The 21,676-nt window shown below is 51.7% G+C and overlaps 1 protein-coding gene across 5 annotated transcripts in view; it reads right to left on the bottom strand.

Annotated features, from left to right (window-relative positions):
- Otof (otoferlin) overlaps positions 1-21,676 on the bottom strand; it is a 96,601-nt gene that overhangs the window by 15,871 nt on the left and 59,054 nt on the right. For all 5 annotated transcript variants that reach the window (XM_087554898.1, XM_087554899.1, XM_087554900.1 and 2 more), the window contains exons 7-25: positions 20,994-21,120; positions 20,474-20,528; positions 15,101-15,232; positions 11,040-11,102; positions 10,519-10,603; positions 7,980-8,139; positions 6,323-6,509; positions 5,974-6,160; positions 4,047-4,270; positions 3,527-3,635; positions 2,894-3,074; positions 2,673-2,793; positions 2,130-2,230; positions 1,938-2,028; positions 1,708-1,824; positions 1,283-1,435; positions 816-1,005; positions 590-714; positions 114-248 (exon numbers count right to left, since the gene is read on the bottom strand). In XM_087554898.1, the coding sequence (XP_087411024.1) occupies positions 114-248; positions 590-714; positions 816-1,005; positions 1,283-1,435; positions 1,708-1,824; positions 1,938-2,028; positions 2,130-2,230; positions 2,673-2,793; positions 2,894-3,074; positions 3,527-3,635; positions 4,047-4,270; positions 5,974-6,160; positions 6,323-6,509; positions 7,980-8,139; positions 10,519-10,603; positions 11,040-11,102; positions 15,101-15,232; positions 20,474-20,528; positions 20,994-21,120 (2,543 nt within the window). The remainder of the gene's footprint in view (positions 1-113; positions 249-589; positions 715-815; positions 1,006-1,282; positions 1,436-1,707; positions 1,825-1,937; positions 2,029-2,129; positions 2,231-2,672; positions 2,794-2,893; positions 3,075-3,526; positions 3,636-4,046; positions 4,271-5,973; positions 6,161-6,322; positions 6,510-7,979; positions 8,140-10,518; positions 10,604-11,039; positions 11,103-15,100; positions 15,233-20,473; positions 20,529-20,993; positions 21,121-21,676) is intronic.

Below are 21,676 nucleotides of genomic sequence, written 5' to 3'. Positions count from 1 at the left end.
TTCCCCACAAACCCAGTTGCCACAGAGGCAGCCAGCATAGAGCTTCGGGGGAGGGTAGGGAACCAGAAAGGGGAGGGTCTGCTAGAGGTCACTGGCGCCAGTGCCCACTGTACCATGCTGTCCTGGTCGTAGATTTCAATGACAATGATGGGGGGATCATCTCGTAACTCATGAGCTTCACCGTACAGCTCCAGGTTGTCAAATACCAGCATTTGGTCCCAAGTAGGACACAGTGTCTCGTTTAGGACCTGATCATGGGGTGAGGGGTGGGGAACAAGTGGTGGATATTGTTTCCATTCAGGAACTCTACAAACAGTAATGGCTGAATGTCCTGCTTTTCCAGAAATCCCCAAAGAAGAGTGCAGGCCCAGGCCTTGGGCTGCCTTAACCTCCTCAAAGCCACAGGGCTTCTATGAAGTCTATTCCCAGGGCCCTACTAAAGACTCCCTTGCCTTGTGGGCGTAGTCCAAGCTGGTGGACTCTATTAGCCTAGCCAGCTACCTGAAGGGCTTCCCTCTGAAGGTCTGGGGAACTAGCAAGCCTCCCAGTGCTCCCCAAAGCCAGAGCTGCCTCCCCCTCAGGTCCTTACCTCCGTGCACTGGCTCTGGTTGATGAAGAAGACTCGGGCAAAAGGATCAGAGAGCCCAGTGCTGTCAGCGGCGAAGAGGCTTCGGGCCTGATACATGTGGGCTCGGAGCTGGAAGGTTTGCTTCTCTGTGGGGAAGAGAGGGCTAAGCCATGCCATGTGGCCCTGTGGTCCCCTGGGAGTTTAAGCTGGGAGAGTAGCCCACCCAGGATGAGGAGGCCTCACTCACTGGTGTAGACAAGGCTGATGGGCGGAAAGGAATGCAGACCCAGGCCTTGGGCTGCCTTGACCTCCTCGAAGCCACAAGGCAGGCCACACAGGAAGTCCTTTCTCTGCTTGCTGAGGCCCAGCCACAGGTAGAGTTCCAGCTTGGCCTGTACTGTCCAGCCTGCCGAGCCGAAGCCCCTCTTTCCTGGCAGCTAAGGGCAGGCTCAGGGTCACCAAGAGCCCGAGAACTTCCAGGACCCACAGGGTAAGGGAGGCCCAGGGCAGTGTTGAAGCGTTAGACAGAGTTATAGTTACCCCCTCTCTGGACAGAGCTGAGTGTGAAAGACTAAGAGGGGAAGGCAGGTGGGGACAGGCGGGCTCCAGACCTCCGAGAACCTGCTATTAAGGGCTCCACCTCCTCCTCTTAGGCCAGCCTCAGGGGAGTCTCTTCGAGAACCCACCCCACCCTAGGCTCATCCCCTGTAGCACCTTCAGGAAGAGGGTCTTGACCTTGGCGCAGTCCTTGCCCAATTCCTCCTCCACAATGGAGAACAAAAGGTCTTTGGAAGGCACGCGGGCGTAGGCGATACGTTTGTTATTACTCATCATCCAAATGAACACATCGGGGATGCTGTGCTGGGGCTGCAGCAGAGGGCCGGGGGGCACAAGCCAGGGGACCCGGCCTCACTAGAGTGCTACCACACCTGAGCCTGCTGCACCCCACTCCTGGGAGCTGGGCCTGGGTGAGGAAAAGCTGGGGGGCGTGAAAGGGAAGGACCCTCATCTTGGGTCTTCCTTTCTCTCCCACTGGGCTCAACCTTGTCAACAGTTGGCTATCAGTCAGTAGAGGCCACCTAGGGGATCTGGACAGGATGAGCTGCCCTGCCCTCTCGCCCTCTTCTCAGGTCACACACCTCATCAGCTAGGAAGCGTAGCTTCTGCAGGAAGTTCTGGCATAACCTCAGCTTGTCCCGTACAGTGTGTCGCTTCACCTGAGCCCTCAGGCTCTTGGCTTGTTGTCCCATGCTCTCCTGTTGGGAAGAGTGTGGGAGGAGCACTCAGCTTTGGGTGTCAGCTTGACCTCAAGGACAGACGTCCCCTGTTCATTGGCTTCCTTCATTGGGGGGTCTTGCTGTGACCTCACCAGCTCCCTCATACAGGATTTGAGGCGCTCCCGATCCAGCCTGGTGCGGGACGAGTGACCCTGGTCCTTGTCCGAGAGGGAGAGGAAGCGGCTGCAGAGGGGTTGGGATAGAAGAGACAGGACTTAGCCGCCCTCTGCCCTGCCCTGGCCTGAGTGTCCCCTGTCCCACCCTACCCTCTTCGTGGGTCTCACTGGCAGCCACAGCTGAGTTCCTCTAGCACACCCCGCAGGCGTCGCTCCGGGTAGGACTTCTCCGTTTTGATCATCTCCTGGACATCATTCAGACCTTCTTCCTGTGGAGCAGGGTTTCAAGTGCATTCTGGGCCTTAGCCCTCCTCCTCCTCTTCCCCCAGATCTTTCCCGTTCACCCCAGGAACCTAGTAATGCGGGCCAGTTTATATGCATAATAAAGGAGCCACTAATCCCCCAGGGTCTATTGTAGACATAAGGGACTCTTGGTTAGCTGGGAGTCCTCAGCTCCTTCAGGAAGAAGCACTACGGCCATGGTGGACAGAGCACACCTCAGGACTGGAGAGAGGTCTTGTGCAGACCTGAAGTAGCCTGCCCAGCTGCCTCTGAGAGCCCAGACCTAGAGGGGACCCTTAGACGCTATTCCAGAGCTCTGGGACCCTGTGGGTGTCCCTTTTCTGTATCTCAAGACAAGCCTCTGGAGACACAGCCTGTGTTTTACATGCACCCACTCTCCCAGATCCCGTCACCCGCAGCCTGGCTGACCAGCTTGTCAGCAATGTGGTCCATGATGTTTGCGTTGTAGAGACGGCGCCGCTGGTCAGGCCACCAGCTCTTGATGTAGATGCAGGGCTTGCGCTCTAGGTAGGGCAGGTGGAAATAGTTCCTAGGGCAGGATGCAGAGGGAGGTTGAGGGACGTTGAGGTCTAGGGCCCTAGGAGGTAAGGGCCAAGGCCACTTGAGGATGGGCAAGTGGCAGGGCCCACCTGTCTGTGATCTGGGGCCTCATAGGTGGGGTGGAGGACACTGAGGCCAGGTCCCCGGCTTCATCACCCTCGTCGTCACTGGAGTTCTGAATCAGGTCTACCTCTTCTTCATCCCCAGGTTCCTTCCGGGGCCGAGGCCTCTGGGGCCGGGATGTACCATCGACTTCATTGCCATAGTTTCCTGGACATAGAGTGGCTTGTGAGAGGCCTGCAATATCCCCTTCCTCACCCACTCTGCCTCCATGTATTTCTCTCGGAGAGGTAAAGTCAGAGAACAGGGCTCAGTTAACACCACCCAGGGAAGAGCCCCATGTCAACCATAAGGGCGACCTCTGATGTTGGCTGTGCCCAGTTCAGAGCACGGTCTAGATTTCTTCTCTCTTTTCTTGACCATAGGGTACTGGGGGTCCCCTTACTTTCTTCTAATGTTCTAGTCCCAGTCTGCCCCTTTAGTAGAGTGAAGGTTGACCTCTCTTATAGTCAAGTACATTCCCAAGAACCAGAGCTGCTTCGTGGGTGTCTGAGGACAGTCGTGGGAAACATATCAATGTTGTCCGATCTCTGTAGCATGGGGCACAGTGACAACAGTGACAAGCAGAAGCCCAAAACCTTCCCTATGATCTCAGTACTCACCTATGGTCACCTCAAAGGTCACTGGCTTGTCCCCATTTTTCCGGTCGATCATTGAGGCTTCCAGGAAGGCTCCAAATAGGAAAAATTCTTCCATTCTCCCTGTGCAGCTCTGTGGGGGAGGCAGTTAAACCCTACGCTGAGCTTTTGTGGGGCAACAGGCCTGGGTCAGGGTCCTAATGTCATAGATAGGCTCTTGGCTGACAGTTGGGATGGGTCCTATCCAGCTTTGAGGCTAAGCAGTCTGGACTCAAGCCCTATTTGCTCCCCAGAGAATGGCTAGCTCTGTAGATACAAGGATGGTCGTGGCTGAGAAAAGGGGCAGGGGTGGGTGCCATCGGTCACTGGTGGCTATAATGGGGTCTCTGGGTAGGGCATAGGTCAGCAGTAGATGGGGACTGAGGCCTTGCCAAGGGGTCAAATAGGGCCTCTGAGTAGACAGGATAGCAATGGGGAAAAACAGGAAGTCAGCTGCATGCTGGGGAGAGGGTGGTGTGAGCCATCTGGCCAGCCTTGCCCTTACCTCTGAGACAGGTGTGGCCTGCTCCACCTGCACCTCGGTGGAGCTGGTGAGCTCTGGGTTGGAGGTGTCTAGGATCTCCACAGCCAGTCCCAACATGAGGCGGGCACGGAAGGACACCCCCTCACCCAGGCCCTCATTCAGGTCCTGGTGCTCGTCCAGCAGCGTGTAGTTGCGTGTGGAGCCGTACATGTTCACCCAGGCTGGGCCGAGCGTAGGCAGGAAGCCTGGAGCAGTGAGGAGAGAGGTAGAGACACAGCCATATCCAAGGCTCACTCAGGATGCGGGGTCTTTGTGAGCTCTGGGTGCTGAGCTCAGGGCTCTTTGCCTCCTGGGTACCAGGCAGGTGTGGGCAGCCTTCTCACTCACACCTACATAGAGTGCCTTCTGGTTTCTCCTTAGTCCCTGTGGGGGCCCTGGTGAGGTGTGTAGGAGGGGAATCCAGGCTCCTGCTCCCCCCTGATTCCTGTAGGCACCACTTGTGGACGGGGGTCAGTTCTTTCTGAACTCCTCAACATGGATCCTGCTCTATTTTGATTTGTTTCTGGATGAAGTCTGTCCATCTACCGTACCTCTCCTGCTTAGGGGACCTTCCCTCCTCTCTCTGTTCTCTTGGTTATTTGTGGGTCCTCAGCTCCTTGAGGAAGACGCACCCTGGGCTGTGAATATGGTGGGTTGAGCGGGACCCGGGTCCGGAGAGGAGCCTTGTCCTCTGTCTTTGACAAGTCTCTTCTCACACGCTTAAGTCTTGTTGGGCCAGTTAACAAATCTTGCTTTTATGTGAATCTAATTCTTCTTTATGTACTTTCTTTTAAACAGTTACTCTTGTCAGAATCTGGATATGGACACACACCTTTAATTCTAGCAGGCTGATCTCTGTGGGTTCAAGGCTAGCCTGGTCTGTAATGGTAAGAAATGAACAAACAAACAAAACTATTTATTATATGTGGGTACACATTTATGATGTGCGTGTGGGGGTGCCCTGTGTGCACAGGAAGGTTGAATCAGAGTTTCCCAGTGGCCTGGAAGCTAGCTAGTCTGGCTGGGATTCGAGGAGCTGCAGAGACCTGTCTGTTTCTGCCTCCTTGTGCTAGGCTCACAAGTGCTGTCACTCCATTGCTGACTGCCTTTTTTTTTTTTTTAAACATCAGTTCTAGACTTTAAACTCAGATCCCCACGAAGCATCTCCCCAGCTCCTATATTTAATTTTCCGTTAGTTTTGAAAACACAGCATTAAAAAGATGAGATATGGTTCACATATAAAATGTGGCATCCAACGTGCACATTTGGGTGGCTAGAGTATGCTCAGCATGTTGTGTGCCCATTGTCACGTTCCATCGCACTTCTGGCCACCCTAAAGAAGCCCCACACCCCCGAGCAGGTGCTTCCGACCACCCTCTGTTTGTTCCCGGAAGCACACGCCTATTTTCTGCCTGGATTCACCTCCTCCGGGTATCTTCTATATGTGGGACTGCACTGTGGGCTTTTGTTTCTTCTGCCTGCTGCTCTGGTCACTTGGTACCATGTCTGTCTGCCCGGGGGCGTTAGGGGGAATGGCATTTTGTCTCACCGTGTTCCTGGATTCTGGGTTACAGTCAGTCCCCACAGGCCCCTAGACAGGTGCTACTGCTCTCATCAGTTACAGTAAAGATACGGAGATTATGCACACAGAGCATGTGCAGTGCACCGTACGATAGCTCAGTTGGTCAACAGGAAAACCCATGGGAAGGCAACAGCTAATCGCTAAATCCAGTCAGCTCCCAGCGATCTTCAATTATTACGTCCCCTGCCCTATTTCCTTGAGGCAGAGGCTACACATGAGACCCTTAAAAGCCCTATCTGGCTGAGGTCGGAGGTGGTGTGAGGTAAAGGGGCCTCTTTCCCATCATACCCCATTCTCCCCCTGATACATCTGTGCTCTGCTACTGACCTTTGTCTCCATCGTTGGAAATCTTGCGCAGGTCGATGAAGTGGGTGCCGATGGCCACGTCGTTGACCTTGTCGGAGTCTCGGATCTGCACCTTCATGCGCTTGCAGAGTGGGGGGAACAGATCTGTAAAGACGACCTGCTCATTCCACAGCGGCTCATAGCTGCTCTTCTGCACTGATGTTTTGCCCTGGTGGGATGAAGTCACAGCGTGTGTGTCAGTGCGTGTGTGCGTGCCTGTGTTTCCCAGATGGAGGTTTCAGACTTCTCCTGGTCTGCCCCTTCCTTCCATCCATCACCTCTTCTTTAAGCCCATCGCACCAGCCTTCAGCACCCCCTCCCTCCCCAGTACCTTCTGTCCAGCAAAGAAGACTTGAACGTAGGGGTCGACGAGGTCCTTGTTCTCACCGATGAACGCCTTCTTTACGTTGGCCATGAGGCTTGTGTTCATCCGGGGCAGTCCCTCTGCTCGGTAAATTTTCACGTAGAACCGGGCCCACTGCCGTTCTGGGGGCACGCCCTCGGGGAGCAGCAAGTTCCTGTGAGCACAGGCAGCACATCGTCTCCACCGTGGACAGGCTCAGAGACTCTTCTTTGCCTCTATGCAAGGATCATTCATGGTGGGAGAGAGGTGGAGGGGATGGCAGGCACGCAGGAGAAGAGACAAGGCAAGTGCACGCTTGCATATGTGATCGCTCTGTCCCCATGTCTGTCTGTCTCTCTGAATCTGGTCCGTCTCTCTGTCTCTGTCTCTCTGTCCCTGTGTCTGTCCGTCTCTCTGTCTCTGTCTCTCTGTGTCTGTCTGTCTTGCTGTGTCTGTCTGTCTGTGTCTCTGTTTCTGTCTCTGTCTCTCTGTGTCTGTCTGTCTTGCTGTGTCTGTCTGTCTGTGTCTGTTTCTGTCTCTGTCTCTCTGTGTCTGTCTGTCTTGCTGTGTCTGTCTGTCTGTGTCTGTTTCTGTCTCTGTCTCTCTGTGTCTGTCTGTCTTGCTGTGTCTGTCTGTCTGTGTCTCTCTGTTTCTGTCTCTGTCTCTCTGTGTCTGTCTTGCTGTGTCTGTCTGTCTCTGTCTCTCTGTTTCTGTCTCTGTCTCTCTGTGTCTGTCTTTCTGTGTCTGTCTCTTTGTCTCTGTCTCTGTTTCTGTGTTTGTCTCTCTGTTTCTGTCTGTCTCTCTGTGTTTGTCTCTGTCTGTCTGTCTCTGTCTCTGTGCCCCTGTGTCTGTCCATCTCTCTGTGTCTGTCTGTCTCTCATACACACACACACACACACACACACACACACACACACACACACACACACACCACCTTAGCAGCTGCATCATCTCCCCAGGACCTGGCATAACCTGTGAAGTTTGAGAGGGCCCAGACTTTGATTAAAGACACTGCTTCATGGCGCCTATCCATTCTTAGAATTCTGGCTTCCAGTCTCATCAAGCTTCAGTCTCCTCCTCGTTAAGGTGGCAGTAACATACAGCCGTGTCTCAGGAAAGCAGCACGTAGGCTACAGTGCCTTATAAACTGCAGTGCGGGATGCTAAGCATGACATTAACTTTTATAGCTTTGTGCCGCCTTCTTCCCTGAGACAAGAACTTCCCAGGAGCTGGTCTCCTCTCCCAGCCCCTGGGAGACCAGGCCCGCTGGATCCAGGCACATCCTGGGAGCCCAGACAATATCCCGGCGTGTTTCTTAGCAGCCATTATGTGCAGCCAAGATTGGTGTCCTGGGTGACATCTCTCTGCTGTCCTGAGTGCATGGCACAGGAGTCCAAGGCCCTGGCAGTGGGAGGTCTCCTAGTTGACAGCATTGTTTCTTCCCACCAGCTTTCTCAGTTGGAAGTCTGGCTGTCAAAGTACCACCTTCCATTAACCCGGTGACTACACTGTCCTGGGCCCCAGAGGAGAAGAGTGGAAGTAAGGGGGTCTGATGGTAAGAATTCTGGGTTCAGACCACTCCAGGAACTTCCTTTGTGGGAAGGAAGGGTTGTGTGCAGGTCTCTAGGGGAAGATGGAGCCTCACCCTTCAATGTCATCCTCATCTGTCTCGTTGGCCTTGTGGGGTGTCTTGATGTTGTCTCCCTTGCCCACCACGGCGACATCACACTTTACATAGCCCTTCAGCCCGGCAGAGATGTCATCGGGGTCTGACAGGATAGCCCATTTGTGATGGAACTGGTGTTCTGCAGTGTCAAATGAGAGGCCAGGAAACCTTAGTGTTTGGAGTCACAGGGGCCCCTCTGCTGAGCTGGTGGCCTCAGAAGGAGAGTGCCATAGGTTCCCAGGACCTCACGGCTCTAAGCAGATATAGGTAGGAAGGAGCTAGTGAGATGGACAAGGACTGAGTGTGGCTGCCCGCTGGCCTTGGGGATGTATGGGCAGATAGATGATTGGTGGATATACTGATTTTTTTTTTGTTTTTTTTTTTGTTTTTTGTTTTTCGGCGCTGGGGACCGAACCCAGGGCCTTGCGCTTCCTAGGCAAGCGCTCTACCACTGAGCTAAATCCCCAACCCCAGGTGGATATACTGATAGCAGAGTCTGTTATGCTGTGGACAAAGGAGCGGATGTTCGTATGAATGGATAGGCATGTCCATGGCTGGGTCAAACTGAGTGGATTTGGCAAGGAAAGATCAAGATTCAGGCAACACGAACTTTCCCTTTATACATAAAAGCAATTGGAAGATAAGCCCAAAAACATGGCTGAAGAGTCTAGATGGCAAAAATACAGGCGGCAGGTTTGGGTCTGACATATATAAAATAGAATTGCCTAAAACATGGGTGTGAGTGTCCCAGTTCTGGCTGGATGAGCGTCAGGGACACAGCTGAGGGGCACTTGTGTGGGTGCACCCTGAGGCCTCAGGTCTGGATGCTACAATCTCCAGCTGGAGAAGCAAGAACAAGGGGAGAGCCAGCTCCACAGTGGCCACTTCTTCCAGGCTCTGACTCCTTTGACAGAGGAGAGCTGGCCAAGGAGAGGGTAGCTGCTCTGGCCTCTGCAACTACAACCTACCTCCAGCAGAGGGCAACCTTGAGCAATTTCCTGCACTCTCAATCAAGCTAAACTTGGCCATGCCTCTGTGAGGTTACCAGGGACAGAGGCAGACTTGTGAGGAACAGTAAGTCTGGAGTTAGGTTATCATAGCGGAGAGACTGTATCTGAGGCCCACAAAGGCCTTCAGTTCTCTCTGCCAGTTACGCCCACCCACTGTGGTTTTGGACATGGAGAGTCTCTCTCCTTACACCCCCAGCCCACCTGTCTATCTTGACAGATAGGGTGTTTTTTAGGCCTCACATGTCTGGAATGCTTTGACCCTTGATTTCATATCCATAGTCCTAGACTTACGTTTCTTAATACACTGGGCACCACCCAAGTGTTATTAGGGCCACGAGAGTGCCAACTGTTTCTTAGTGGCACCTCTAAGTCCCTTCCCATTTCTCTCCTGTCACTGGCTTCTCTGTAAAGTGGGAAGGGGATGTAACTATGTCTTTAATTACTTTATGAGGGTCAAATGTGACAATTTGGAATGCAATTGTATTGCCACCAGCAAAGGCCCTTGCAGGGTAATTATTGACTTCTGAGAAGTTTCACTTCAGGGACATGGATATTCCCAAGTTGGCCACGTAGTGACACGCCCTCTAGACCAGTGGTTCCCAACCTTTCTGATGCCGTGTCCCTCTAACATGGTTCCTCATGTTGTGGTGACCCCCCAACCATAAAATGATTTCCACTGCTACTCTATAACTATAATTTTGCTACTGCTGCAAATCATAGTGTCTGTGTTTTCTGAGGTGACCTCTCCGAGAGGGTCATTCAATCCCAAGGGGTCCCAACAAACAGGTTGATAACTACTGCTCTAGACCGTGACTTGGGGGAACTGTGCTAACTCTATACGGCGCTGGCTATAGGTGACTGAGGAATTATAATCAGACACAGCTTCTCTTGCCATGGTTGCTCCTAGGAGAACTGGGGTCCCTTGAGAAAAGCGATTTTAGGGCCCGGAGTTCCCCAAAATTGCACATTACACTTGGGATTGGTTGTCACCACATTTAGGGTGGTATCACTTGGTATCCCTGTGACTAGCCGATTAGCTAGGCCAAACCTTGGAACATCTGTGAGTCTCAGGCCTCTTAACTGTCCGAGGGGGTGACAGGGACTTTGTAAGGATGGCCAGGTCTTTTCTGCTCAGTGGGTGCCAGCCAAAGGCAGTGGGTGGCACGGCCCCTCCAGGTCCCTCACTGCCCTCTATATAACTGCTCTCACACGACACAGGAGAGGTGATGCTCTCCTGTTCCTCGTGGATTTAAGCTGCCTCTCCGTAGTGTTCTGCTATTCCCAGATCCCTTCCTCCACAATGAGCAAACACCTATTAGACATGGCGCCCACGGCTCCTACGTACATCTGTGTGCAGAGTGCACCCTGCCTCACTGCCACACCCGTGGTTGCCTACTCGTGGCCAGTGGGTTGTGTCTATAATGAGCCAGGGACCAATGTAGCAGGAACGACCTCATACGTTGTTTCTGGAGCTGCATGCCCCGGCCTGTTCTTCAGGGGTCACTCACCAGGCTGGGAGTACACGGTCCCCACATCCATTTTGAAGGAGCCCACCAGAGTGCCGCTTCGAAGCAGGTTCTTAGAATGGATAACCTTCCAGAACAGAATCACAAGTAGCCAGTCAGGCTGGGTAGGGAGAAGCTTTTGGGGATGGGGGTGGGAGGAGCAGGGGCAGGGGCAGGGGCAGGGGCAGGGGCAGGGGCAGGGGCAGGGGCAGGGGCAGGGGCAGGGGCAGGGGCAGGGGCAGGGGCAGGGCCATTGGTAGAGGGTGTTAGGTCCATCTTTCTTAGTAAAGTGGGAAGGTATTTGGCCGGGAACAGGGCCGGCTTTGCTGAGACTCAACACCATGTCCCCCCTCCTCCCACTGCTGTTATATGGGTGAGTAGGTTTTACATTCTACAGAGGAATCTGGCGAGCCACGCGCCCAGGCATGGCACTGCCGTGTTATGAACCGCGCATAACAGGGCTGTGCTGAGGTCCTGCCTAAGTCAGCGGCCCTGCCTGCCAGTGGCAGTGGCTCTCCACTCACCGAGATCTTGATGATCTTGTCAAACATGACATCAGGAGAGACGTGGAAGTCAAAGACGAAGTACTAGGGGGAGAAAGACCAGAGTGCTGTCACCGCGGCCCCTCCTTCCGAGCAGTGCCTGCCTGAACCCCCCATTAACCATGAGTCTCAAAGCTCATACGGCAGTGGTGGTGACCCACTGGCTTCTGAGAGACCGAATGGGTGAGGAGCAGGACCCCATCTACTTCCATTGGTTGGAACAGTCTATTCACTACCTGTGTTCATGCTGCAGGAGACCCCCATATCTGTAGATGATATCATACTATAATGTCAAAAGTTGGGTACCCTTTGTGTATATGCTCTGTGTAGAAGAGCCCTGACCAAGGAGCCAGCCAATCCGGGCTCTCAGCCAGTTCTGTCCTTTTCTAGTAGTATAGACTTAGCCACGTGCTCTTTGGCACAACCCCCAGAGAACCGTTAAATAGGGGTGTGGACATCAACGACCATGTTACAGCACCAGGCAGGCTACTGACTGTGAGGTCCACCATGGGGCGAAAGGGCACACAAGTAGCTACCAAACCACAGTGCTCCCTGGGGAATACACCTTAACACCCAAGAAGTGTTAAAAGATAAAAACACAGGGCGTCTCAAAAAGATGCACTCAGGGCAAGACAGACAGTGCTTCCTTGGCCACAAAAGAGAACTGCAGTGTGGCTCTGTGGACTGTCCCCATCAGCTGTGAGCCCCTATGCTCACTCATGGTCCACATCCTTGTCCTGGGTGCACCGGGATGGGGAAAGGGTGTCGGCAGTGAGCAAGGTAACTGCTGTTTTTTTTTTTTTTTTTTTTTTTTGGTTCTTTTTTTCGGAGCTGGGCATCGAACCCAGGGCCTTGCGCTTTCTAGGCAAGCGCTCTACCACTGAGCTAAATCCCCAACCCCGTAACTGCTGTTTTGATGAACTTGTGGACAGGGGAAGGAATCTAAGGTTACCTCAGGGCTTTGGTTAGAGTAAATATCCCAAGAGCAGGTGTTTCTGGCTGTAGTCAAGAGTCATTGTCAATAGCCTGTTTAAATCTGTGACATGGTTATCTGTCTGTCTATCTATCTATCTATCTATCTATCTATCTATCTATCTATCTATCTATCTATATCTATCCATCTTTCTTTCTATCTATCTATCTATCTATCTATCTACCTACCTACCTACCTATCTATCTTTCTATCTTTTTATCTTTCTATCTACCTACCTACCTGTCTTATGTATACTGTTTTTTGCCTGCATGCCAGAAGAGGGCACCAGATCTCATTATAGATGGTTGCTGGGAATTGAACTCGGGACCTCTGGAAGAGCAGCCAGTGCTCCTAACCTCTGAGCCATCTCTCCAGCCCCACATCCCTATTTTACAGCTAACACTTAAGCCCTGTGGGCTGATGTGCTGTCTATAAAGCCAGTGATGTCTAGCTGTTAACTGCTGGATCATTGCTTCCTTTCCCAAGTCTCAGTTCACCCTTGTGTTATGGGAATAGTGACATTAGGCCACCAGGCTGTCCTATCCCATGGACATGACCACACAAAAGCAGGGAGGCATGGTTGTAAAATCAAAATGAGAGGACTGGGCTGTGTGCTTGGTAAGGGCCCTTGGGTGTGCACGGGGTGTCCTGGTTGTACTTAGGATATTCTGCAGCAAAGTGCCACATGGGCAAGGGAGAAGGAACGAGTCAGAAAAAAAAAAGGCAAAGGCAGAATGAGGGTCGTAGGTCATAGTACAAGGCTGGATCCTTTGGGATGAGGAAATAGAAGCAAAGGTGAGAGGTGGACACTGCGTGGGAGGAGGGACAGTGGTCACCAGCTGGCCAGGTCGACCACGTGTGCAGATAGAGAAGGGGATTTATGTTGGTCTATGTGGGGCCAGGTTATTACGGAAGGACAAACGTCAAAAGCCTCCTATTTCCAGGCAGGCTTAATGTTGTGCTGATGAGCTACAGGGGCAAGTGCGTGGGAACTGGACCACGCCCATGGAAGGAGCTGGCTAACGGGGGCCAGGACCCCTTGTGCTCTGAGCTGGCTGGAGTCATAATTCTGAGCACGATTCTTTCTTAGGACTTCTTAGAGACTTGCTAAGTCGGTTGATGGCTCCCACCAGCCTCTGCTGTTCTAGTGGAGCCAAGAGCCTAGGGAACTTCCCAAGAGCAATACATACTCATACATGGAGGTCTATTTGTGGCGGTTTGAATGAAAATGGCCCCCATAGCCTCATAGGGAGTGGCATTATTTGAAAGAATTAGGACATGTGGCCAGCATGTGGCTAGGAGGTTACGTGTGAGGGTTGGCGAAGGTGATGTGTGAGAGTGGGGGAAGGTGACATGAGGGTGGCTTCTGCAGCTCCCATGCTGCCCTGTGCACCGTGACCTGGCACTCAGCAAATGCTCCCTCGTTTCAGTAAGAGTCCACTGACAATGTTACTGAGCCTTCCATGTATCTGCAGGCTCTGAGCTGGGAGAGTGGTGGGGTAGACCTGCAGCCTCTCATCCACCCGGGGAGAGAAAGATCGACCACAGTTTAAGACCTCAAGTGGAAACCATTCCCTCCCCTCAGATCATCTCTGACCATCTTCCGTCTCAGCCTGGTAATGGGTGTGGTCTTTTGCACAAAACCAAGTAGCCCTGACTTTGTTTCTGTCTCTTTCCCCTAAACTAGGCTTTCTTAACCTTTTCCAAAAGAGAGGATGCTGACCTCTGACTCAGAGAGGGTAGGCTATTCAGTGGCAAAGTCATTTGAGCTGGGTCCCTACAGAGAGAGTAGGAGTTTGCTAGGGCCCCACAGAACTGAGAAGCAACACTGGGAGGAGGAAGCAAGTTGGCTGAAACATGAGGTACACAGATCTGAAGCAAGTTGAACACCCCCAAGTCAACCACTGTCAAATAACCTCAGACAGCCACTTCCCAGTCGCCATAGTCTTCAGAGGAAAATGGAATTTATCTAGAACAGAGGCTTTCCAGTCAGGAATGTGTTCTGACACAATCGGAGATGTCTAGATTGGATATCTAGATTCCATCCAGAGCTGGAGGACCCTTGAGCAGTAATGTCCTGTCCTGGGGGCCAGTGGGACACCAGCTTGGAACACAGTAAGCCGTGGTGATACAGGAGTTTGTTCAGGCTTAGGCAGAAGTGTTCCTGGGTCCTGCAGGGGCTCATCTGGAGGCTCTTCCTACACTACAGGGCACAGGGCATAGATGCACCATTGAGCTAGCCTGGCTCTCCTTGCTAACTGATGTCACTGGGGTAGATAGACTGGGTACTCCCTCTAGGACAGGAACCCTGGGACACCAGGCTTTTAGACAGTTGAAATGTGCTCAGGCACTGGGGAAGGCCTGGCTACCTTTCTAGAGCCAATCATGGTGGGGTTCCATCTGGAGCCCGGTAGTCAATATGGGCCTTATCCCATCAACAGCTCCCTGAGGGAAGTGGGAAAGTTCTCTCTGACCTGAAGCCTCAAGCTATCTTCTTTGTTAGATGGGGAGATCAAACTATAAAGTCTGTGAGGTCCCTCATCCCTCACCCCTGTGTGGTCTCAAGTGGAGGGAGTAGCAGTCACTTTCTTTCTCACTGCTGAAGTCAAGGTTATATTCTAGACAGAAGTCTTTTAGGGCCCCAGGAGACCAAGAAGGGAGCATAGTAGGAAGGAAGCCCTGGAGTCTCAGCGTGTGACAGTATCCACTTAAGATGGGTATTGATGTATCTACAGGTGCAGGAGAGATTAGGTGCCTGAAGGACGCATTCACGGCACCTGTGGCACTTGGGCCAGGCTGGTGTGAGTTGGGCTACCCTCAGGGTCAGCCCTGGACAATGACTGCTGTGAGGGGTTCACAGGTGTGGCTAGCAGTTCATGGTTGACTTGCAGCCATAGCAAGGCCAGACGGGGGTCCATACTGGGGTGCAGAGGTTGTGGTATGCAGAGCACTGGGCTATAAAAGGTTGCGTCAAGACCCTGGGGCTGGTGGCTCTGTCCTCCCAACTCCCAGTTGCTCCTGTTCCCGTGTCAGGAGGCCCCTTTCCCAGCTTAAGTCTCGGGTCACTGACCTCGTTGTAGTAAGGGCAGTTTGTGGACTCCTTCATGGATGTGTATTTTTTGTCATCGCCCACCTCCACGCACACCACGGGGTCCATGTTCAAACCCACCAGCTGCCGAGCCTCAATCACTGTGATGCTGACCTGCAGGAGGGAGAGAGGGGGGATACATGGAGCACTGCAGCCATCCTAGTCTAGTCTACTGGAACATGGCAGCGGGCAGCAGGGCTAGGAACTGCAGGAGCCAGTCCAGCTTGGAGTGAGATGCGCCCCCAGACTCCATGTTGACTCCTGATATCCTGGGTGATCCTGGGATATCTGCACTAAGAGGTGTGGGGGCTGGCAACCCATAGGCCAGTGTTACGGAAGCACCCAAGGGAGAAGCATTACCGGATGCTCATGCTTGGGCCATGCCCCGGATGGATCAGTCTCACCTGTGGAGGACAGGTCCAGCAGCAGTTTTCCTAAACTGCCTACCACAGGGGACAGCCATGGATGGGGCATCCTGCCAGCAGAAAACTAATACTAAAACATCATGATTTCTTTCTGTAACTTGATTGAGTGATTCTTTATGAACTTAGAAGATGACAACATACCCCTAAAAATTCTGGTTGATTCTTGGGTTCTGAGTTCACCCTAGTGCTGTGGCTCTCTCTGCTGGGGGTTGGGGGAGCGAAGCCTGCACCACCTGTTTCCCACCCTCTGAAACACGCCAAGCTGCTCCAGTCTCCCTGAACTTGCTTTGGGTCCTGTCCAGGGTTTTTGTTTATGCTGCTAACCTCTAAGACGTCCTTGGCTTTCTGGAAGCTGGGCGCTTTCCCATGTTCCAGTCCCCTCTCCTGCTGAATTTCTTTGAGTTGCCAGAGCCTAGCCTTCTGGCCTGTGTAGGGGATGTTGTGTGCATCCTACTGTGATGTTCTGCAGCCTTTAGCTGGGATCTTGTACCCTGGGAAGCACTGTTTCAGCTTTCTATTCTGTCAGTAAATATTTAGGGACACCTCCTGTGGACCGGCACAAGGGAGGTTGGAATAAACCCACTGCTCCTCGGGGATCTTACTGTAAACAATTACTGGTTCATAGATTTTAAACTAGTATAAACATATTTTAGCTTATAATATACATAAGTGATACGTTATATCTTTATATGCATGTACATATAAAGATGTGCATAGTTAAAGGATGTATATGAAGACACATATATGTAAAAATGTATTTATATGTACACGTATAAAACTGGAAAATATAAGACTATATATATAGAGAGAGTGAGAATGAGGGAAAGAGAGAGAAAGAAAGAGAGGACAGGAAAGGGAGGGGAGAGGGGGAAAGGAGGGAAGAGAGGGGAAGGGTAGGAAGGAGTGTGAGTTTTGAGGCAACTGTTACTCTTCCTGAGTCTTCATTTCAAGCCATTAGCTCGTGCCTTGGGTTTGGTGGGGTCAGTCCCCATTAGGGTGGCCATAGTCAGTCCCCCATTAGGCAGGCCCAGATTTGGGTTGCTGGTCTTGGGGTTGAGCCTTGACTGGGCAGGAATGGATGTGGAGGGTCCTGTGGGTTCACTGAGCTGCACATCCTCAGCTCTAAGATGAGACTGTGCCTCATGAGGGTTAAACGAGACGATGCATGTCCAGAAGCACCACACAGGCGAAAACTCCATGGAATGAGAGCCAGGGTCGTAAGTGGCTCTTAGTCAGAAGCTACCTGTCCCACGGGTCATCTCTTGAGGAGGTAGGGTTGGTGGATGTTTCAGGCTGCTCCGCAGGATGCTTGAACTTGTATTTTCCACCCAAAGCCTCCTGTCTCTGTCAGCATTTCCTGCTAGCTAACTGGGCTGTAAGAGCAGCTGTTGGTGCCATTCATCTGGGCCTTCGGTTGTTATGCTTCGATGCAACTTCTAAATATGATTTTCCTCAGGAGAATTATCCCCCCCTCTTAGATAGAAAGAATCCTTACTAAAATTACCGTCTACTGTGTTCTTCAAGGTCTTATAAATAGCTCGAAGACCAAGAAAAATCCTCGCATCAGAAACGATGCTAGGAAAATAGAAACCCTAACACCAAGAAAGACCACTACCAAGAAAGCACAGAAACACAGAAGCAATTCTGCTCTGAAGGAGCACTTGAAGCATGTACACAGCCATTTCTATTCCGGGGTGTGAGAGGCCAAAGGGGCCAGTGAGCGCTTAGAATCCACGCTTCAAAGAGTCTCAACAGTCACCATTTCTTCAGGGAACCAAAAAGGAAACAGGGTTAATTAACTTAGTGCCAAGAAGTTTACTGTGGAGAGACACTAGGAGTCCTTCTGGAATGTTCTTCCAACAGTAGTGCATCGAGTTTTAACTTCCAGAAGCCTTTTTTTTAAAAAAAATATTTATCTTTATTTTATATGCCTTGGTGTTTTGACTGCATGTGTGTCTGTGTGGGTTACAGACAGTTGTGAGCTGCCACGTGAGTGCTGGGATTTGAACTCAGGTCCTCTGGAAGAGCAGTCAGTGCTCTTAACCACTGAGCCATCTCTCCAGCCCTATAAACCTTTTTATGCAAATGGTTTAAAAGTTTAATTATTGTTTTCCTGTAACTAGGACCCCTCATCCCCCTCAGAAAGAAGAGGTTTGCTATAACTCAGGCCTGGGAAACAGACAAGCATGGTTTTGGCCAGATGTGCCAGCTGTGATTAAATTCCCCACGCCAAGAAGGTGGTTGGTTTTCACGTGCACTTGCCATATCCCATCTTTTGTCCCTTCCTCTGTTCAGGGTTCATCTTCCTATCTTCTGCAGGAAGCTTAGCTAGCAGCAGTGACCCAGTCAGGAGCTGACAGTAGGTGTGGGAGGTGAACTGAGGAGAAGAGAGAGGGCGGGAAGGAACGAAGAGATGGGAGAAAAAACGTTGGAGGGGCAAGAGCTTTGCGGGATGATGGAGGTCCCAGAGGAAGCCTGGGAGTGTGAGATAGAGGTGAGGAGTATGGTATTGGGGCAGAAGGCCTCCCCCGCTGCTGCCTCGTGTGTGTGTGTGTGTGTGTGTGTGTGTGTGTGTGTGTGTGTGTGTGTGTGTGTGAGAATCTGGTCATCTTCTGTATTTGGAATCTGTATGGGTCATCGAGTTATGGATGAAAACAGAGGCTACAGAGCCAATGAAAATTTTCAGGAAAGCAAAGAAACTTCTCATGCACAGCGTTTCCAGGATGAAAACCCAAAGAGGGCAAAGGGAGCTGAACCATGGACCAGCTGGCAGCCCTGGCTAACATCTCTCCTGCTGAGGCAAGGGCTAGAATTCCCAAGAGCCTTCTCCGAAGCAAGGAACAGTGCTGGGGAGCTGGGGACCGGGGGGGGGGTAAAACTACTCAAATATCCTGAAGGGACACAAATAATGGTGCCCTGTGACCTGCTTTGGGGACCTCTGTCCAGGAGTGCATCAGAATGTCAGGGGGAGGTAAAGGGGAGAGGGGACAGGGATGCTCACCCACACCCCTGGCACTGCTGTTCTGCAGGGTTCCTCATCTCCCCTTGCCTCCAGGGCCAGAGGTATGACGTGACCAGATAGGCTGATCACTCTGGTGGTGTCATGGAAGGTGGGGTGGAGAGGCAATATGAGGCCATGCAGGCACGGGTAACAGTGGTTTGTCCCCTTTGAAGATGCCAATAATCAGGAAAGAAGAATGTAATGTTCCATTCGTTCTAAATTGTCCATAGCATACTGCACACTGGGCTCTCTTCCCACAGGCCTCCTTCCACTGGTTTGTAACCTTCACAATCGGTCTGGCTTTCGGGATTCCCACCTGGACCTGGGTTCTGCTAGGTTCTCCCCTCTCCAGTGCCACACACTCTGTGAGGTCTTTCTGATTACTTAAAGCCAAGTTCCTCAAAGGAGAGAAGCTGCTGTTGGTTTTACTGGTTTGTACATCGTATTTGCTGGGAGTGGAAATACTTTGCGTTTCAATCCTCTTAGCTCCCTCTTACATAGCGGAGACGTGTGCGGGTAAGCTGTGGATGGAGACGCACGATGCCGAGTGAGATGGGTTAGCTGGTGCAGTTCAGAAGGTTTAGAAGATTTGGGGGGAGAAATATGTGACCTAGGACACAAAAGTCCCTCCCTGACAGGAAGCAGTTAGGGAGGAAGATATGAGTCCTGAGCTAAGTAACCAAGGAATCAGAAGGGAGCAACTGTTCCAGAGAACAAGCAGTTCTGACTGCTGTGGCTCTGAACCCCGCCTGCCTCCGGCCTTCATCCGTGATCTGTGGCCCTGCAACCCTTGGATCATGTTTTACTGTGAAAGTGGAGGGAAAGGAACCAAATCAGCATTGAGGGAGACAGGTGAATCCTCAGGAAACACGACCAAGCGTATTTTTCAGTGGGGGTCATCTAGACCTTATATCATCTCCTGAGGGAGGTGAGGTGTGGTTATTCATGCATAAGGGTAGTGTGCATGGGGCCTGGGAAGTGCACATTGAACATACATCTGTACCCGCAACAGTTTCTGACCTATAACTGGGTCCTGTTGGCAGTCAGGGGAGAGTCTGGAGCCATGGTCGTCTGTCTTGAGAGAAACCTTCTCTCGCCTTTCTTCTCATTTGTACATAGGGACTGGGGGCTTCCTGCTTGGACACCTGTGTATCGTGAGCCCTTCTACACAGCTCTGATCTCAGGCTGGGAGAGAAGCCAAGATTAAGGGTCTGGGCCTGTAAAGCGGAAGCCACTGGGACCCGTGTCATCAGCCACCAGGGCCGCTGAGCCCCTGTTCTGCCTGTACTGTGACTACATCTACAACCCTCCTGGTCAGAGCCTTTTTAAATGTGGTTTCAGAAACGAAGAACTATTGATCTAAGAAGATACAGAGACACAAAAAAGAAGAAAAACAGGGGGCTGGGGATTTAGCTCAGTGGTAGAGCGCTTACCTAGGAAGCGCAAGGCCCTGGGTTCGGTCCCCAGCTCCGGAAAAAAGAACCAAAAAAAAAAAAAAAAAAAAAAAAGAAAAAAAAAAAGAAGAAAAACAGGATCGATGTTACTTCCAGCTTTAAAATAAGCTGGAACAACTTAAAAACGCAGCCAACATTCTTCAAAACTCGTGTGTGTGTGTGTGTGTGTGTGTGTGTGTATGTGTGTGATTGTTTTTCCAGGCCCCCTTTTCCTTAGGATTTTCAACAACAGACACAGAATCTTCAGGGAGCTTTGAGCTGTGCAAACAGAGATCTCACAATCTTCTTTTGGTTTGCATTTGCCTTAATGCTTCTAGGAATGCCTCCCAGACAGAGGCCTTCTTTGAGACTCTATATACTCAGATGTGACTCTACGATGCCCTGGCTCTCACCTCTGAGTCTATCATGCTCATCCTGCTGGGTCACCACACTCCAGCAGAATCTGTAAGGCCTAGACATCCGGGTGTCCACCTACCTGGTAATCCATGGGTCTCCCAGCACTCGGTTCCATTTTAATATCTGGCTTAGACCTAAGGAGAAGAATGCACTGTCAGGTTGGTGTGAGGGATGGAAAGGCCAGAGGGACAAAACTGTGACCTTCAAAAATACTCTATTCTGCCAACAAAATTGGAGGTGCACGGGGGTGTAGGGTGGACGTCCTCGATGGCACCAACAGAGAAGACTAAGCAGAGACAAAAATAACAGGGAGATGACCATTGGGTGAAGAGAGTCACTTGTGGACTGGTCAGCTCTGTGCTGTCCCTTCACCCACAGAAGCTCAAGAGCCTGATCCACTCCTGCCTCTACAGGGAGACAGCTCAGAGGACATCCAAAGACAGTAAGAAAGGATAAAGCTGGGGAGAAGCTACTCATAGGCCCTGACTTCTCTGCCCCCAAGCCTGGTAAGCAGGTCCTGTTCAGCAGGACGGTGGCAGGGCGGTGACAGGATAGTGGCAGGCAGTGGCAGGTGGGGTGTAGGCCTCTGGCCTGCTCACCGTTTGTTGGAGACATTGCTGGTGAGAGCAGTGACCGAGGCTAGAGACACTGAGTCAGGATCCAGCCCATCCCCCAGCCGGATGGCTAGGTGGTCCAGGTCCTCCATCTCCAGCACCGCTGGCTCATCTAGGGAAGAAAGGAAGGGCAGGTGGGTGGATGAAGGGCTAGGGACTGTCTCCTAGGAGGGACAGTTGATTTCTGGTTTATTTGATGGTACTTGCTTGGAATACGGCTACCTATACACCTCATGTTCTTAATTATCACAGGGTCTCTCTATGTAGACTATTCTAGCTTCAAACTCACAGAGACCCAGCTGCCTCTGCCTCCCAAGTCTTGGAATTAAAGAAGCGCACGGCCGTGCCAGGGTCTAACCTTACTCCTTAGAACATTTTAATTGCCATTGTGTCTAGTCTTACTTTCTTTTGTAATCTTAGCCAAATGTAATTCTCTTACTTAACTCTCGTCTCTAAAGCTCTGAATATCCTTGGTGGAAGAGAGAAGAATGCATCCTGGGCGCTCGCTCTCTCTCTCTCTCTCTCTCTCTCTCTCTCTCTCTCTCTCTCTCTCTCACACACACACACACACACACACACACACACACACACACACACACGTCCTCATCCCTGAGGTGTGAGAAGTGACTTATTCTTGACAGCCGCAGTGGAGTACAGAACTCAGGCCC

Source organism: Rattus norvegicus, chromosome 6, assembly GCF_021556685.1.
Source record: "Rattus norvegicus strain SHRSP/BbbUtx chromosome 6, alternate assembly SHRSP_T2T, whole genome shotgun sequence".
NCBI lineage: Eukaryota > Metazoa > Chordata > Mammalia > Rodentia > Muridae > Rattus > Rattus norvegicus.
The sequence above is the reverse complement of the archived record's forward strand: the minus strand, read 5'-3'. Positions and strand labels throughout refer to the sequence as shown.